Source organism: Oncorhynchus tshawytscha, linkage group LG03, assembly GCF_018296145.1.
Source record: "Oncorhynchus tshawytscha isolate Ot180627B linkage group LG03, Otsh_v2.0, whole genome shotgun sequence".
In the NCBI taxonomy this organism is placed as follows: domain Eukaryota; kingdom Metazoa; phylum Chordata; class Actinopteri; order Salmoniformes; family Salmonidae; genus Oncorhynchus; species Oncorhynchus tshawytscha.
Window position 1 is genome coordinate 41,888,228 of NC_056431.1, and position 18,528 is coordinate 41,906,755.

Below are 18,528 nucleotides of genomic sequence, written 5' to 3' on the forward strand. Positions count from 1 at the left end.
GTGGCACAGCTGGTGCTGCAGTACAGCGCCCTTAACCACTGCGCCACCCGGGAGGCCCCATTGTGCCTTTTTAACGACATGTTCTGGAACTTTGTCTACTACTAAGAATTTGAAACCTCCCGCGTTGGGCCAGATGTGTCCGTGTAGTTCATACCTGCATAATCTGTAAGGAGATTTACAGTTCTTCTGGAAACTGCTGCGCTATTTTCATTTTCCCCCCACGTGGGCCAGTGCCCTAACCGTTTGAGTCACAATGAGCTTCATCCCTTCACCATTTGAGTGACAGCAAGATGCACACACAGCAGAGAGCGAGAGCGAGCAATGTGGTGCACATATATTCACATATGTGACGTAGTACGCAATTTTAGGGGATCACCTTTGGCTCGTGAGTGCTACTTTCAGAACTACTGGCTAAAAAGTCTACAAAAGCACCAGCGAATCTCTTTTAAAGAGGCTTCTGCAGCCAGATAAACTATCATGCAGAGGATTTGAAAGTCACCCATTGATGTCTTGACCGGGGTTGAAGGGCGGGAACCCGGTTACTGAGATTTACCGCCCAAAACCACTCCCTTTTCCCAGGATAAATAACGGTAAAAGCGGTAAATTTATAATAAATTATTTATATGAATAGCATGACAGGGAAATGGAACGGTTAAATTAAATGCGATATGTAAATCTGGATTCTCTACGGCTTTCGTTCTGGTCACTGCATTGATGAATCATCAACGCTTAAGTTGGGGACCGACAGCCCATCTCAGTATGTAGGCCTTTCATCTCATGGTAACTTTTTAAAATTTTATTTTATGTTAGGGCAAGTGTACTGTAATTTGCTGCAGCATAGCCTATGCTAATGTGATATAAGGAACGGATGCACGTTTAATTGACACATTTCCATCTGGCTTTCGGGGGTCACATTTTTTTTATTGTAAAGTTGTTTATTGCAGCTGCAGAGATTTAAAACACTCCTACAACATTGCTTTAAATACGTGCCCGTGCGAACAGTCTCGCAGCCTTTCTCTCCATCAATTCCATTCAAATTGCATCCAAAATAGATGATCTTCTTCAATATTGATGTGTGTGTGTGTCCTAGCCTAACTCTTTCAGGTAATACTTTCAATGCAGTATTAGCCTTTTATATTTAGCTAATTAATGATGGGTTATGCCTAATAAGCTTTTAACTTATAGCTTCTCTCTCTTGCGCTATACGCGCACACACCTGTGTTCCGATGGCCTCTCCTAAAAATATATATTTTTTTAAATACAAAAATTCTCCTTAGCTCTTCTACTCCCATGCAGGAAAATCTAGAATGGCTTGCTGGACATAATGGTTGAAATATTTCTTATACCAATAGACTATTCGAAGAGGGACCCAAGCTCTTTTTTGATGAATGTTAAATACGGCAGCCAAATGAGCTCGCGGGTGGTTTGAAAGAAGCCTATAGCAGTTCCTTATTCAGATCCATAACCATTCAATCCTCATGAGAAGAAGTTAAAGCCTTCTGCATCGCATTATAGTCCTATATTATTCAAGCATGTCATTAAAATGATGAAGACAAGGACAATGACATTTTACTTCATTTAACTGTTGAAAACGAGGAAGGACTGAAGTAACACTAGAGAAAGAGGAGTTAAGCTAATAACATTAGGGGAAATATTATGATAAATGTAAACTAAATTCACTAGCCTATACTTGTAACTTTAGGCTGCATGTGCTGCACCAGAATCACATGTTCTCTCCTTGTTTTATGAACGAGGCTCGTAATTCCAGTCCGTATAATCCAATAAAGTACAGTAATACAGTTCACACTTTTTTTTTTCTTCATAACTTTACCCAAGAGAGCATAGCTACATCTATGTACTTTTTCTGTTTTTCTGTTGTGCAGTTGCCTATATAGCCTATGTATTGGATAGGGCTCATTTAAATGTAATTAATCGGGCTCAGGTTGCATCAGCCTTGAATGTTCTAATCAAATCCACACAGGCCTACAGTGGCTTGCGAGAGTATTCACTCCCTTGGCATTTTTCCTATTTTGTTGCCTTACAACCTAGAATTAAAATAGATTTTTTGGGGGTGGGGGGGTTGTTGTATCATTTGATTTACACAACATGCCTATCACTTTGAATACGCAAACATTTTTTAGGGGTGAAACAAACAAGAGATTAGACAAAAAAAACAGAACTTGAACGTGCATAACTATTCACCCCCCCGAAGTCAATACTTTGTAGAGCCACCATTTGCAGCAATTAAAGCTGCAAGTATCTTGGGGTATGTCTCTATAAGCTTGGCACATCTAGCCACTGGGATTTTTGCCCATTCTTCAAGGCAAAACTGTTCCAGCTCCAAGTTGGATGGGTTCTGCTGGTGTACAGCAAACTTTAAGTCATACCACAGATTCTCAATTGGATTGAGTTCTGGGCTTTGACTAGGCCATTCCAAGATATTTAAATGTTTCTCCGTAAACCACTCGAGTGTTGCTTTAGCAGTATACTTAGGGTCGTTGTCCTGCTGGAAGGTGAACCTCCGTCCCAGTCTAACAGTCTGAAACAGGTTTCCCTCAAGGATTTCCCTGTATTTAGCGCCATCCATCATTCTTTCAATTCTGACCAGTTTCCCAGTCCCTGCCTATGGAAAAACATCTCCACCCATGATGTTGCAACCACTATGCTTCACTGTGGAGATGGTATTCTCGGGGTGATGAGAGGTGTTGGGTTTGCACCAGACCTAGCATTTTCCTTGATGGCCAAACAGATACATTTTAGTCTAATCTGACCAGAGTACCTTCTTCCATATGTTTGGGGAGTCTCCCACATGCCTTCTGGTGAACGCCAAACATGTTTTGCTTATTTCTTTTTAAAGCAATGGCTTTTTTTCTGGCCACACTTCTGTAAAACCCAGCTCTGTGAAGTGTACAGCTTAAAGTGGTCCTATGGATAGATACTCCAATCTCCTCTGTGGTGCTTTGCAGCTCCTTCAGGGTTATCTTTGGTCTCTTTGATGCCTTTCTGATTAATGCCCTCTTTGCCATGTCCATGTTTTGGTGGGCGGCCCTCTCTTGGCAGGTTTGTTGTGGTGCCATATTCGTTCCATTTTTTAAATAATGGATTTAATGGTGCTCCGTGGAATGTTCAAAGTTTCTGATATTTTTTAAATAATCCAACCCTGATCTGTACTTCTCCACAACTTTGTCCCTGACCTGTTTTGAGAGCTCCTTGGTCTTCATAATGCTGCTTGCTTGCACCTTGCTTAGTGGTGTTGCAGACTCTGGGGACTTTCAGAACAGGTGTGTGTGTGTGTTCTATCTAGAGATCATGAGACACTTAGATTACACACAGATGGACTTTAGTTAACTAATTATGTGACTTCTGAAGGTAATTAGTTGCACCAGATATTATTTAGGGGCTTCATAGCAAAGGGGGTAAATACATATGCATGCACCACTTTGCCATTTTTATTTTTTTTATATATTTTTTTACTTCACCAATTTGGACTATTTTGTGTATGTCCATTACATGAAATCTGATTATGAATTCATTTAAATTACAGATTGTAGTGCCACCAAATAGGAAAAATGCCAAGGGGGTGAATACTTTTGCAAGGCACTGTATTTACAGTACATCTGGAAAGTATTCAGACCCCTTAATTATACCACATTTTGTTATGTTACAGCCTTTTTCTAAAATGTATTAAATCACCCCCCCCCAATCTACACACACAATACCACATAATGCATAGCAAAAACATGTTTGCAAATGTCTGACTTAAAAAAAAATGTATTGCACATTTACATAAGTATTCAGTCCCTTTACTCTGTACTTTGTTGAAGCACCTTTGGCAGCGATTACAGGCTTGTCTTCTTTAGTATGATGCTACAAGCTTGGCACACCTGTATTTGTAGAGTTTCTCCCATTCTTCTCTGCAGATCCTCTCAAGCTCTGTCAGGTTGGATGGGGAGTGCCACACAGCTATTTTCAGTTCTATCCAGAGATGTTCAATCGGGTTCAAGTCTGGGCTCTAGCTGGGCCACTCTAGGACATTCAAAGACTTGTCCCGAAGCCACTCCTGCATTGTCTTGGCTGTGTGCTTAGGGTCCTTGTCCTGTTGGAAGGTGAATCTTTGCCCCAGTCTGAGGTCCTGAGTGCTCTGGAGCAGGTTTTCATCAAGGATCTCTCTGTACATTGCTCTGTTCATCTTTCCCTCGATCCTGACTAGTCTCCCAGTAGCTGCCACTGAAAAACTTTCCCACAGCATGATGCTGCCACCACTGTGCTTCACCGTAGGGATGGTGCCAGGTTTCCTCCAGGCATGTCAATTGGAATTCAGGGCAGAGTTCAATCTTAGTTTCATCAGACCAGAGAATCTCGTTCCTCATGGTCTGAAAGTCCTTCAATTGCCTTTTGGCAAACTCCAAAAGGGTTGTTATGTGCCTTTTACTGAGGAATGGCTTCTGTCTAGCCACTCTACCATTAAGGCCTGACTGGTGGAGTGCTGTAGAGATGGTTGTCCTTCTGGAAGGTTCTCCCATCTCTACAGAGGAGCTCTGTCAGTGAGACCGTCGGGTTCTTGGTCACCTCCCTGACCAAGGTCGTTCTCCTCTGATTGCTCAATTTGTACGGGTGGCTAGCTCTAGAGGAAGAGTCTTGGTGGTTCCAAACTTCTTCCATTGAAGAATGTTGGAGGCCACTGACCTTCAATGCTGCAGACAGTTTTTGGTACCATGTCCCAGATCTGTGCCTCAACACAATCCTGTCTTGGAGCTCTACTGACAATTCATTAGACCTCATGGCTTGGTATTTACTCTGACATGCACTGTCAACTGTGGGACCTTTATATAGACAGGTGTGCCTTTCCAAATCATGTCCAGTCAACATAATTAACCACAGGTGGTCTCCAAGGATGATCAAGGGAAACAAGATGCACCTGAGCTGAATTTCGAGTCTCATAGCCAAGGGTCTGAATACTTATGTCAACAACATATTTCTGTTTTTTAGTTTGAATAAGTTTGCCAAATTCTAAAAACCTGTTTTTCAGTGTTGGCTATTGTGTGTAGTTTGAGGGGGGAAAAACAATTTTAATTTTAGAATAAGGCTGTATCGTAACTGTGGAAAAATTCAAGGGGTCCCAACTTTCCAGTTGCGCTGTATATGCTTTTGAATGATACTTCCGGTTTTGGCAGGAAATACCGGGTTACCCGGCAGAAAAGGGATTTTATTCATGGTATGGAACATTTTGTAAAATCCTGGGAAAATATTAAACCCTAGTCTAGACCATTTACATCTTCTCCACTTATCTGCTAGACTACTTTTTAACCTTTTTTCATTTGAACCCCTTCCCACCACATTGACCGTTCCCTGCTGCGGTACACAGACACAATTCTGCTGCTCGATTGCTTGGAAGAGTAACTGGGATATGAGGTCACTGACTGGACTACTAGACCATGTGACCTGGTTGGCGTTGGCGGGAGTCCGGGTGGGGTCATATGCGAAGCGGTTTCTTGGCAGAGCTGGAGATGCCGTGGATTTTAATGATTTGGAAATAGGATTTGGATTTGTCTTGTCAAGGCTGCTTTGCCAAGCAGCCAGTTGGTAGCTTGTTAATAACATTTTACAGATGCTCGTTGTTTTGCTGATTCCTTGACCCTTGCATGTACTTCCAGCTCTAGTTTATGGGGGGGGGTGTGTGTGTGTGTGTGTGTGTGTGTGTGTGTGTCATCTAGGGAAAGCTCCTTACTCCAGACAGATTTAATGTTGTGATGGTGTGTTTTCACTCTCACACAAGGTGCAATAATCCTCCCTAAATATTGACACTGAAGTCCCACTGAAAGTTCTAGTAGTCTGCCTGTCTGTCTTATTGACCGTATTTGTCTTGGGCATAACCAGAGGAAATGACCAGGTTCATAATGACATGGGCCCATCTTTTTGTTCTGAGTGACTTAACCTGGATCCTGTGAAGTCCTGGTAGTGTCCTGGAGGCATTATCCTAATTACGGTCTTTTAAAGCAGCGCTGATTGCCTTTGACTCCCTTTGCATCTTGGTTACTTGGCAGGCAGCCTCTAGCTTTACTTTGAAACTACCAGATGCCAAATAACCCTACAGAGACCTGATGCATGGGAGCTTTTCACAAGCCTCCAGTTCATATTTTCCTTTTTTCACCCCGCCTCTCACCTCACAACGGAGGTGATCCTGAAGAACTTGCCGGGGCAGCAGCGCTGCTCTAACATCCAGGTGGTGGTGGTAGTAGTAGTGTGCTGCAGAGTTGTGGTATGTCTAACACACTCTGGCGACTGATCTTAGTTATGGAGAACCCTGAGCTGAGAGGGGTTAAGTAGTCCTGTCCCAGGTAGGATGGGGGATTTCAGTAAGCTAATATACAAATCACAATTTTCCTTTTTTTTCTTTAGACGGTTGTATATTCGATTTGTGGAAGTGTATTGGTTTTCTGAGTGTGTGTGTGTATGTGTGTGTGTTCTTCACTCTGGTTAGTGGGCAGTTTTCCAACTTAGATTTTTCTGCAGAAGGAAATGTGTCATGACTTATCTTGTTGCATCATTTCTGTCTTCCTGCGTGTATCAGTCTGAATATCTCTGTGTAGAGTTATGTTACATGTTGTCTGTAAAAAAAAAAGGTAATACTATAATGTCATACTATCCAGGGGGTTCCATGAAGAGGCCATTCCATACTTTGTGACAAAAGCAGACTTGTTTTTCTCAATGACTGAGATATGCCTGCTGAATGCCGTTCTTTTGAATCGTTTCGGAGTACTGTGTATATAAAGGATATCAACAGAAACTACTTTGTTTTTGTTTTTTTCGCTTGTTTTTGTTACCATCTTGACTTGGCAAGGAAGAGCACACTCCGTTTGGAACTGCGATGCTCTAGATTCCTGTCTCTGCTCAATGTTATGGGAACTAAAGGCAAGAGACTCCTTGAGGCCAAATAGTAACACTGTATAACAACTAGGAAAACCCATTTTTGTTCCACCCTGCTACATTACAAAGTATGTGTATGTATTGTGAGGTGTAAAGCCTATGACCCTGCTACCAGCATGCTTGCAATACTAATAATATCCACAGTCTGCCATCCAATAACGCACATGTGATCCGATCTGCTTCGACCTTGAAATACCCAGAACACCACGGGTTCAGATATTGTCAGAATATCTCGGGGACCTCCCAGACTGGCTAGTTTTCCCCGGACCGGAGTTTCCCATCAGAGCCTATGTCTATTGTAAACAGCCCAATGGTGTGTGTTCTGTTGGCTTGGCTGGCAGCCTGCGTTAAATGATTCCTTTACAGGGGTTGTGGTGTGTATGCACATCCAGTGCTGTACTGTACTCCATATCCTCAATAATGCATGGCATTGTTGGCATAATATGCCAGCAGAACAAATCCACCAATCACCAGCTGACTGCCATAATGAATAAGGCATATAAAAAGAGCCAGTTCCATGGAGGTCTTATTGAGTTATGCTGGGAGGGTTGGAGCTCTTGGCGGTGTAAATAAGGACATGGTTAAATGACTCTCCCCAGTAGCCAATATCCAGACTGCGATTTTGCACAGAGGAGATTTGAGACGGACTCACAATCAAATCAAAGTTTTATTGGTTGCGTACACGGATTTACAGATCTTATCGCAGGTGCAGTGAAAGGCTTGTGTGTCTAGATCCAACAGTGTCGTAATACCGAGCAATAAAAACTAAAAACAATTCGCACACAATCCAAATAAATAATTAAGAAATAGACCAACCATTACCTCAGACGCTATCAGCATCTGAAATGACACCCTATTCCCTATTTAGTATACTACTTTTGATCAGAGCCCGTGGAGCACTTCAGCATAGGGCACTTTACTATGCATTGCACTATATAGGGTGTAATTTGGGTTCCATACCTCCAATATGCTCCCGTTCTGTCGAGGGACTGGATCGACTGTAGCATTCAGACCAGATGACCGCAGCAGTGGAGGATTGAAGAAGCAGTAAAAGTCCTTGTGACATCCCTGTTTCCCCAATGGTACCCCCCCCATTATACCTCAGCCTGTTGTCTTATCTCAGCCTGACATCAATGCGGCAGCCCTGTGAGCCCTCAGCCCGGCTACGGCTCAGGTGCTTAAACAGGCACCTTCACGTAAAAATGGATCAGAAACTGCCTCCCCATGCAGTCCTCTGGCGCTTGGCCTGTCATCGGGCCGTAACTACTTTTACACGTTCACTCCTGACGCCCAGGAGCTAGGGAAGAAGAACAAAGTATCTCCTCCGTACGCCTGCTGACGTGCATTTTACTCTGTTCCCGAGGTACGCTGTAGGAAATGTGTTTTCTTGGAATTGGATGAAAGTCACGTTTCCTTTTTGGACTTGAAGATTTCGTGTGTTTTTGGAGTTTGTTTTTTTACGAGTCTGTATACAGTCGTCACTAAAGTTGTTTATTGCCTCAGGGCCATATGGAATTGACTCGGTGTCGCTGACTGTCTGTGGATTGCTCCAGCTGGCATGGGTAGGTGTGTATTAGTCTGCTGTTTTTGAGAGGGAGAGAGAGAGAGAGAATATATCGTGGGATCTGTACAAGCTTGTGTGTATTATTGCCTCTGTCTACTGTGCCGATGGTGCGGGGATGCCATTGGTTGGGTCATGTGTACACAAACTTAACACACGTGTGTATCGGAGGAGTGTATTGGGTGACCAAAGTGTCTGTCTGTCTGCAGGAGGAATGCCAGCTCCTGAGCAGAGCCCAGCGACGGAGGAGGGGCTTCTGCTGACCGTCAGAGAGGGAGCCCAACTCCCCGACCGGAACATGGAGGCCGACAGCACCGCCAACAACATCCTGGCCTCCGTCAAAGAGCAGGTACTGGAAGCTCCATAGCACCCTGTCATACTTTTTCACTGCCCAAATACCTTTTAAAATTTTTTTTTTTTTACACCCGTATCATTCCCTGCCAAAGAGCAGGTACACAACCCTCTGTTTCACAGCTCTCATTGTGTCGCGGCTCGAGAAGATGGACATGCTGTACTTTATCTCTCCGCTCTTACACAACCACACTATCTCATTAAGCTACTGAAGGGCTGCCCCCCGATTTACTGTAGAAAATACCTTCTCAAGAGGTTGTGGTTTTTACATTTGACATTTTTCACCTGTCTTACTTTGCGACGAGAGGCTCTATTGACTTTTTGGGGACACAGAGAAATGGCTAAGGAATGCTCTGACTTTTTGACAGATAGTCCTAGCTGACAGTAGGCTGGAAATGGTGACTAAGTTGTGCCCAACCTGTGCAGTGCGTTCACAATCGAGAGATCCATGTAGTGCGAACCAAGCGATGAGCCATCTGTATAAGGACACGCTCTGACTCACACCCCTCGCTCCGTCTCTCGCTCCGTGTCCATGGCAGCTCTCCACACTCCTGTTGTTTACCCAAGTCAACAGAAAGGCGGGTTCCATTGGAGAGCACCTGTCGATGTCACTTCCTTCCCCTGTTCTGCCGCTCCTCCTTGGCGTCAGTCAGGACAGGCAGGCAGTAAGTCGGGAGAGAGAGTGAGAAAGAGAGGGGTGAGACATGCCTTTTAAAGTCATTCTTGTTTGGGATTGGGGAGAGTAAGTTGATCCGTCCTGACAGTTTTTAAAGGTAGTTGGAGAGACTAGTTGACGAGCGGTGAAGGGAAGTTGACAGGAAGCTAGGTGCCTCATGGATGTCACAGTCGTTGCTGGGATGGTAGTTAATTACCTGGTCCATGCGCTAGAAATCCCCCCCCTCTCTTTTTTTCCCCCTCTTAAAACCTCCCCGTACTTCTTCACCCCACTCTGCCCCAATGCCCAAACAAGGACAGGCTGGTCAAGATTTCTTTGGTTGCGTTCGGTGTTAATTTGCAGTGGTGCCTCCTCTGCTCCTGACTGCTAATGAACCAGTCAGGAGCTTGGTGTTCATATGAGGGTTTTTGGGCCGTCAGACTGGAAGTGCTAGTTATTACTGGGGTTGCCTCTCAAATGGCACCCTATTTCTTAAGTGTGGCACTACTTTTGACTATTTGGGACACTGCCCGGCTTTGCTGCTCCCTCTTTAGTGCTCTGACTCACCATCGGTGTGACACCTTCATAATCGCTTATCACAGCCACCGTTTCAGCTTATCACAGCCACCGTTTCAGCTTATCACAGCCACCGTTTCAGCTTATCACAGCCACCGTTTCAGCTTATCACAGCCACCGCTTCAGCTTATCACAGCCACCGTTTCAGCTTATCACAGCCACCGTTTCAGCTTATCACAGCCAGCGCTTCAGCTTATCACAGCCTACTCTTTTTACTCCGCTCTTTCACACTCCTCTCACTCAGACTTGAGGGTTTTTCTCTCCTTACAACAAGTTTTTCAAATTAACTTTACACGCTCTCTTTCTCTCTCATATTTATCATTGTGCAAAGAATGTATTTAGCTGAAGGGGTTCCATCTAGAGTGGAGTGGAACTGGAGACTGGTGGGAAGCCAAAGAATGTTACTCAGCCAGTCAACTTCCCCTTTTCTGTGAATTCAGCAATAATGAGTGAGCCCGAGTCTTTGAATGCCTCCTCTGCCACATTATTGCTAATGTTATCCCTGTGAATATGTAATAAGCACCGGAGCGTGGCATTGTGGGCTTAAGACAATAACACAGTCATTATATGCAATGAAACTCTGCATTCATCTGCGCTCACTCTGTGTTTTCAGTTAGACATAGTGAACCCGGACAAGGGAATGTAGGCCTTTTTCTCAAAGCGAAAGCTTAGGCTACCATTTTTAAGTTAGTAAATGGGAAATGTGTGAGTGTGAAGAGAAGGCTACTCCTACTCGTGATGTGTATGGGGAACGTTGGCAGACTCCGCATAGCCCTCTACTAGGGGGTGTTGTACATGGCTGAAGGCTAGAATAATCCCCTGCAATAATGAAAAGCAGGAAAAGAGGAGGAAGTTGCTGTCTGCTTTCATCCAGACTCCTCCGGAGCAGCCTAGTTTATGATTTAATCACCGCATCCTGGCCTGGCCTTGGAGACACAGGGTGTAACCAAGTCAACAACCAGAGAGGAATTCTTCAAGCTGTAATGTAGCCTAGCCGTTTACAACTGGGCCTATTCGAAGCTGCTGGGGAAACGACTGTCTGTTTTGGAAGGGGGGAGGGACAAAGGGACGTAGGGAAGTCCCCTCTTCTAACTAGGTCCTGTTGGGGCCCGGCCTAGCTGCTAGTCTTCCATTAGTCCTGGTCTATGGGTCCTGGTCAAAAGTAGTGCACTACATGGGGAATGAGGTGCCATTTGGGATGCAGACCGTGCCCCAGTAGAGTGTCCCTCACTGAATACTGAGTGGTGTGGTGCCATTCACAGGAGACGAGGAGACAGTTGAGCTGAGCATGCATTCTAATGACCCCTCTCCCTCCCGTCCCGTAATAATGACTTTGAGGGGAAGGCCGGTCCACTAACGAGCTCTCCATTGATCACGCTGTGCCCCTGCATGCTTCCTGTGGGGTCTCCCAGGGGAGGGGTGAACACTAGCCAAGGAGGCCGCCAAAATGTGTCTGCTCGCATTTCATCCTCTGGATCTTAATGTACACACACATATATATTAGTCATTCTCGCTCCTTGGCTCCATGCAGGATAGCGGCTGCCTGTTGACGGGGGGCAGAGAGCGGAAGGCACGTTCGGCGGTGCGCCTGACTATGTCGCTAGTGCCTCTCTGACAGCTCATCGGAAACCAGAATGTGAGCCGTATGGCTGGCTGCTTCTCACAGCCCGACGCGTCGGATTATTGACTTGACCCTTGAAATGTCACGAAGTCTCCAGTTTTCCTTCTAAACAAACGGAATAGAGTGGAGTGTGTTCCAGCAGACTTTCTATGTGGAGGTTGTGTGTGGTGAGGTTAGAGGTCAGACGTTAATGGGCTCATCTCTCTGTAGTGGCTACAGGAGCAGTACGGTCATGTCTTGAATTAAAACCTAGCTATCACATCAGTAGTGCACTAGCTACAGTGCATTCAGAAAGAATTCAGACCCCTTCACTTTTTCCACATTTTGTTACGTAACAGCCTCATTCTAAAATGGATTCAATATATATATATATTTTTTTACATATCAATCTACACACAATACCCAATAATGATAAAGCGAAAGCAGTTTTTTGGGAATGTATTAAAAAAGAAAACGGGTACCTTATTTATTTACATAAGTGTTCAGACCCTTGGCTATGAGATTTTGAATTTGAGCTCGGGTGCATCCTGTTTCCGTTGATTATCCTTGACATGTTTCTACAACTTGATTCGAGTCCACCTGTGATAAATTCAATTGATTGGACATGATTTGGAAAGGTGCACACCTGTCAATATAAGGTCCCACAGTTGACAGTGCATGTCAGAGCAAAAACCAAGCCATGCGGTCGAAGGAATTGTCCGTAGAGCTCCAAGACAGGATTCTGTCGAGGCACAGATCTGGGGAAGGGTACCAAAATATGTCTTCAGCATTGTAGGTCCCCAAGAACACAGTGGCCTCCATCATTCTTAAATGGAAGAAGTCTGGAACCACCAAGACTCTTCCTAGAGCTGGCTGCCTAGCCAAACTGAGCAATCGGGGGAGAAGGGCCTTGGTCATGGAGGTGACCAAGAACCCGATGAGCACCCTGACAGAGCTTCAGAGTTCCTCGGTGGAAATGGGAGAACCTTCCAGAAGGACAACCATCTCTGCAGCACTCTACCAGTCATGCCTTTTATGGTGAAGTTGCCAAACGGAAGCCACTCTTCAGTAAAAGGCACATGACACCCCACTTGGAGTATGCCAAAAGTTACCTAAAGTACTTAGGCCATTGGAAACCAGATTCTCTGGTCTGATAAAACCAAAATTGAACTTTTTTGACAATTTATTTTTATTTAACCTTTTTTTTATTTAAGTAGGCAAGTTGGGAACAAATTTTGATTTACAATGACGGCCTACCGAAAGGCAAAAGGCCTCATGCGGGGACGGGGCACACATCATGACAAGAGAGACAACGCTACATAAAGAGAGACCTAAGACGACAACACACGACAACACAGCATGGCAGCAACACCACATGACAACAACATGGTGGTAACGTAACATGGTAGCAGCACAAAACATTATTGGGCACAGACAACCGCACAAAGGCAACAATACATCACACAAAGCAGCCACAACTGTCAGTAAGTGTCCATGATTGAGTCTTACTAGCCATACTCCCAAGTACTTGTATGAGGTGACTACCTCAAGCTCTAAACCTTCAGAGGTAGTAATCACACCTGTGGGGCGAAGGGCATTCTTCTTACCAAACCACATGACCTTTGTTTTGGAGGTGTTCAGAACAAGGTTAAGGGCAGAGAAAGCTTGTTTGACACTAACAAAGCTTTGTTGTAGAGCGTTTAACTTAAAATCTTGGGAGGGGCCTGCTGGGTATAAGACGGTTTCATCTGCATATAAATGGATGAGAGAGCTTCCTACTGCCTGTTGATGTAAATTAAGAAGACTGTGTGGGGCCTAGGCTCGAGAATGCCAAGTGTCACATCTGAAGAAAACCTGGCTCCATTCCTACGGTGAAGCATGGCGTTGGCAGCATCATACTGTGGGAATGTCTTTCAGCGGCAGGCACTGGGAGACTAGTCAGGATCGAGGGGAAAGATGAACAGAGCAATGTACAGAGAGATCCTTGATGAAAACCTGCTCCAGAGTGCTCAGGACCTCAGACTGGGGCGACGGTTCACCGTCCAACAGGACAACGACCCTAAGCACACAGGCAAGACAATGTAGGAGTGGCTTCGGGACAAGTCTCTGAATGTCCTAGAGTGGCCTAGCCAGATCCCGGACTTGAACCCGATCGAACATCTCTGGAGAGACCTGAAAATAGCTGTGGAGCTACGCACCCCATTCAACCTGACAGAGCCTGAGAAACTCCACAAATACAGGTGTGCCAAACTTGTAGTGTTCTACCCAAGAAGACTTGAGGCTGTAATCGCTGCGAAAAGTGCTTCAACAAAGTTCTGAGTAAAGGGTCTGAATACTTACGTAATTGTGATATTTCAGTTTTACATTTTTAATACATTTGCAAAAATGTCTAAACGTGTGTTTTCTTTGTCGTGTGTGTGTGGATTGATAAAGATTTTAATCCATTTTGGAATGTAACAATGTGGAAAAAGTCGAGGGGTCTGAATATTTTCTGAATGCACTGTATATTGGGAATGGGGTGCCATTCGGGAAGCAGACTACCCACTATGGTTTGCTGACAACACCACTTCACACAGGAAATATTAGCCGGTGTTAATACTCCATCAGTCCAACTACAAATCCCAACTCTGATGCACACCCCTTGATCGCTATCGGATCACACGCAACCTTCTGATGGGGTTGTGACTCTGAACTGTGTCCGTGGCTGCTAGCCTGCTAACTGTGGTCAACAATGGTTACATAACAGCTGGCAGGAGACCTCTTGTCCATTTCACACAGAGCTTCTTCCCTCAGGTCAACTCGACTGAAACCGCTAATCACACTCTGTGTGTGCGTCCCAAATGGCACCCTATTCCCTTTATAGTACCCTACTTTTGAACAGCGCGTTGTGCACTATAAAGGGAAAATTGTGCCATTTGGGACACAGCCTGTGACTCGGGGGGTTTAGACAATCAGGAGCTGGGCTTAAGCTCTTTGTTTATTAAATAAGGAAACCAAGAACCCCCTTCCCTCCATCCCTCTATCCTTCCCTATGTCCAGGTCCAGTGGCATTACTCTTTGGGGACGTTGGATGTGTTTACTGTGATAAGAGGATAAGTGCTTTCTCCCTTCGGTGATTGTGAGTAGAAGATTTCACTTCTGTCCACCATGGATGTTTCACTCACATGGTAGAACTGGTCTGGGTTATTCATTAGCGCACACCATTTTAAAATGACAAAGGAACATTTGTTTCTTATTGGACAAGTTCATATAAATCTTTTCCATGTTTTCAGTCCGTTTCCTTCCATTTGGTGCCTAGTGAATACAACCCTGGTCTCGTGTTGATGTGTTTCGATGCTGCTCTCTCGGCCTTGCCAGTCCTTGGGCAGAGTGCCCCTGGTGAACAGTTGTAATGTGCCCAGGCATGCCTAATGGCACCACTGAGACTGGCAGAATGGGCCTCTCAGCCATGGCACACATGATTTCCCAACTCAGCGCCTCTTAGAAAACACAGCCATGGAATGTTCCTACTTTGCTTTGTTAGAGTCCATTACACATGAAGAATCTGTCTGCTCAATTGCTTTCTCTGGCTGACCAGGGCACACTTGTTATGACCCTGCTTATGTCTGGCTCAGCCTCACACACGAAGACACAGACAGACCAACCAGACAGACATGGCCTTTCCTCAGCAACTGGTATGTGTTGTAGTAAAACACTTCTCAGGGGGGTGACCTTGCTGTGTGCTCAATTTCATTGCTTCTTAAGCATTGAAAAGCAGGCTGACAAATTGCCCTCTTGAGATCACAAAGCACTGCTTCCTCCATTCTTTATTCTGGTAAAATGCTCCAAGTGATCTCTGTCAGGACTTTTCTTACTAGGAGCTGGAGAAGTTAAAGAAATATAAGTTGGCAATTGACTAAAAGGCAGGATTTGTCTTTCTACATCTGCTGCTGGTGAAAAACAGACGAAAGGTTAAAACTGCACTGCTGGCAGACGCGGTTCCGCCTCTGGAGGTGAACAAAGGCCTCTAATTAGAATCGATTGGTGATTTTCTCTCCACTAGCTCGCCAGCTCCGGGTCTTATCTCCTCTTTCCTCCCTGCTGCTGTTGCTGCTGTGACATAGGAGAAATCTGGAAGCATCAGCATTCCCGCCTCAATTATAGTCAGAAAAAATGGAATCTCTTCGCAATTTTCCTATGAGACTGGAGAGGATTAAAAGAAATCAAATTGTATTTGTCACGTACTTCGTCGACAACCGGTGTAGACTAACAGTGGAATGCTTATTTGCGGGCCCTTCTCAACAATGCATATTTAAAAATAAGATAATAGAGAAGGGGATGGAGAGTGCTGAATGCTGTTCATTGACTACAGCTTGGCATTCAACACCATAGTACCCTCCAAGCTCATCATCAAGCTGGAGGCCCTGGGTCTCAACCCATCCCTGTGCAACTGGGTCCTGGACTTTCTGACGGACTGCCCCCAGATGTTAAAGGTAGGGAGCAACATCTCCACTTCACTGACCGTCAACATTGGGGCCCCACAAGGGTGTGTGCTCTCAGCCCTCTCCTGTACTCCCTGTTCACCCACGACTGCGTGGCCATGTACGCCTCCAACTCAATCATCAAGTTTGCAGATGACACAACAGTAGTAGACTTGATCACAAACAACGACGAGACGGCCTACAGGGAGGAGCACTCGGAGTGTGGTGTCAGGAAAACAACCTCACTCAATGTCAACAAAACAAAGAAGATGATCGTGGACTTCAGGAAACAGCAGAGGGAGCACCCCTAAAGGCTAGAGCTGCCACTTTCAAGTAGCGGGAGTCTAATGCGGTTCTTATAAGAAATCCTGCTTTGCCCTCAGACAAACCATCAAACAAGCAAAGCGTGAATACAGGATTTAGATTGAATCCTACTACACCGGCTCAGATGCTCGTCGGATATGGCAGGGCGTGCTTTTTTATGCTCGCTTCGAGGCAAGCAACACTGAAGCATGCATGGATTACCAGGACGTGTACTCCAAGCATGCGCAGACCAACTGTCAAGTGTCTTCACTGACATTTTCAACCTTTCCCTGACCGAGTCTGTATTACCTACATGTTTCAAGCAGACCACTATAGTCCCTGTGCCCAAGGAAGCAAAGGTAACCTGCCTAAATGATTACCGCCCATGGCACTTGCGTCGGTAGCCATGAAGTGCTTTGAAAGGCTGGTCGTGGCTTACATCAACAGCATCCTCCCGGACACCCTAGAACCACTACAATTTCCATAATGCCCCAACAGATCCACAGATGACTCAGTCTCAATCTCAATCGCACTCCACACAGCCCTTTCTCACCTGGACAAAAGGAACACCTATGTGAGAATGCTGTTTATTGACTACAACTCAGCGTTCAACTGGATCCTGGACTTTCTGACGGGCCGCCCCTGGGTGGTAAGAGTAGGTAACAACACGTCTGCCATGCTAATCCTTAACACTGGGGCCCCTCATGGGTGTGTACTTAGTCCCCTCCTGTATTCCCTGTTCACCCACGACTGCGTGATCAAACACGACTCCAACACCATCATTAAGTTTGCTGACGACACAACAGTGTCACCGATAACGATAAGACGGCCCATAGGGAGGTGGTCAGAGAACTGTCAGTGTGGTGCCAGGACAACAACCTCTCCCTCAATGTGAGCAAGACAAAGGAGATGATCGTGGACTACAGGAAAAGGCAGGCGGAACAAGCCCCCATTAACATCGACGGGGCTGTAGTGGAGCAGGTTGAGAGCTTCACGTTCCTTGGTGTCCACATCACCAACAAACTAACATGGTCCAAGCACACCAAGACGGTCGTGAAGAGGGCACAACAAAACTTTTTCCCCCTCAGGAGACTGAAACTATTTGCCATGTGTCCCCAGATCATCAAAAGGTTCTACAGCTGCACCATCGAGAGCATCCTGACCGGTCGCATCACCGCCTAGTATGGCAACTGCTCGGCATCTGACCGTAAGGCGCTACAGAGGGTAGTGCGAACGGCCCAGTACATCACTGGGGCCAGCTTCCTGCCATCCAGGACTTATATAATAGGTGGTGTCAGAGGAAAGCCCATAATTGTCAGACTCCAGTCACCCAAGTTATAGACTGTTTTCTCTGCTACCGAACGGCAAGCGGTACCTGAGCACCAAGTCTAGGCCCAAAAGGCTCCTTGACAGCTTCCACCCCCAAGCCATTAGACTGCTGAACAATTCATAAAAATAGTCACCGGACAATTTGCATTTAATAAATGAGTCACTAGTCACTTTAAACAATGCCACTTCAAATAATGTCACTTTTTAATAATGTTTACATATCTTACATCACTCATACCACATGTATATACTGTATTTTTTACTATCTACTGCACCTTGCCTATGCCGCTCGGCCATCACTCATCCATATACTATATGTACATATTCTCATTCACCCCTTTTAGATTTGTGTGTTTTAGGTAGGTGTTGGGAATTGTTAGATTTTACTGCACTGTTGGAACGAGAAGCACAAGCATTTCGCTACACTCGCATGAACATCTGCTAACAATGTGTATGTGACCAATAAGATTTGATTTGAGAGAGCAGAGCATTTTGCTGCAGACCTGTGTGCTGTTTTAGCAGCAACATGCCGTCACTGCAGAGACTGACTTGCGTAAGGGAGGGCAAATAATCTGCTGCCGAAGGGACATGATGGAGACCCCAGAGGAGCGGTGTGCACTGGGCACAGTGGTCCGGCCCGGTTTTAAACCCAGCCCAGCTCGGGGACAACCTTCCTTCCTTCCTAATGTCCATCGCTGCCATCCGTGTCATCAGTAGTAGGCAGGAAGGCATCGGTAGCAGCAGCATGATAGAGACCTATGACCAG

The 18,528-nt window shown here is 45.4% G+C and overlaps 1 protein-coding gene across 10 annotated transcripts in view; it reads left to right on the forward strand.

Annotated features, from left to right (window-relative positions):
* The window catches only part of LOC112235792 (plakophilin-4), a 129,209-nt gene that overhangs the window by 22,512 nt on the left and 88,169 nt on the right, over positions 1–18,528 (forward strand). The window contains exons 1-2 of one of the 10 annotated variants that reach the window (XM_024404325.2): positions 6,838–8,489; positions 8,698–8,837. In XM_024404325.2, coding sequence (XP_024260093.2) covers positions 8,486–8,489; positions 8,698–8,837 — 144 coding nt within the window. In that variant the 5' untranslated portion in view covers positions 6,838–8,485. Of the gene's footprint in view, positions 1–6,837; positions 8,494–8,697; positions 8,838–18,528 lie in introns of those variants that run through there. The other 9 variants (XM_024404341.2, XM_024404372.2, XM_024404364.2 and 6 more) reach the window with 9 other exon arrangements.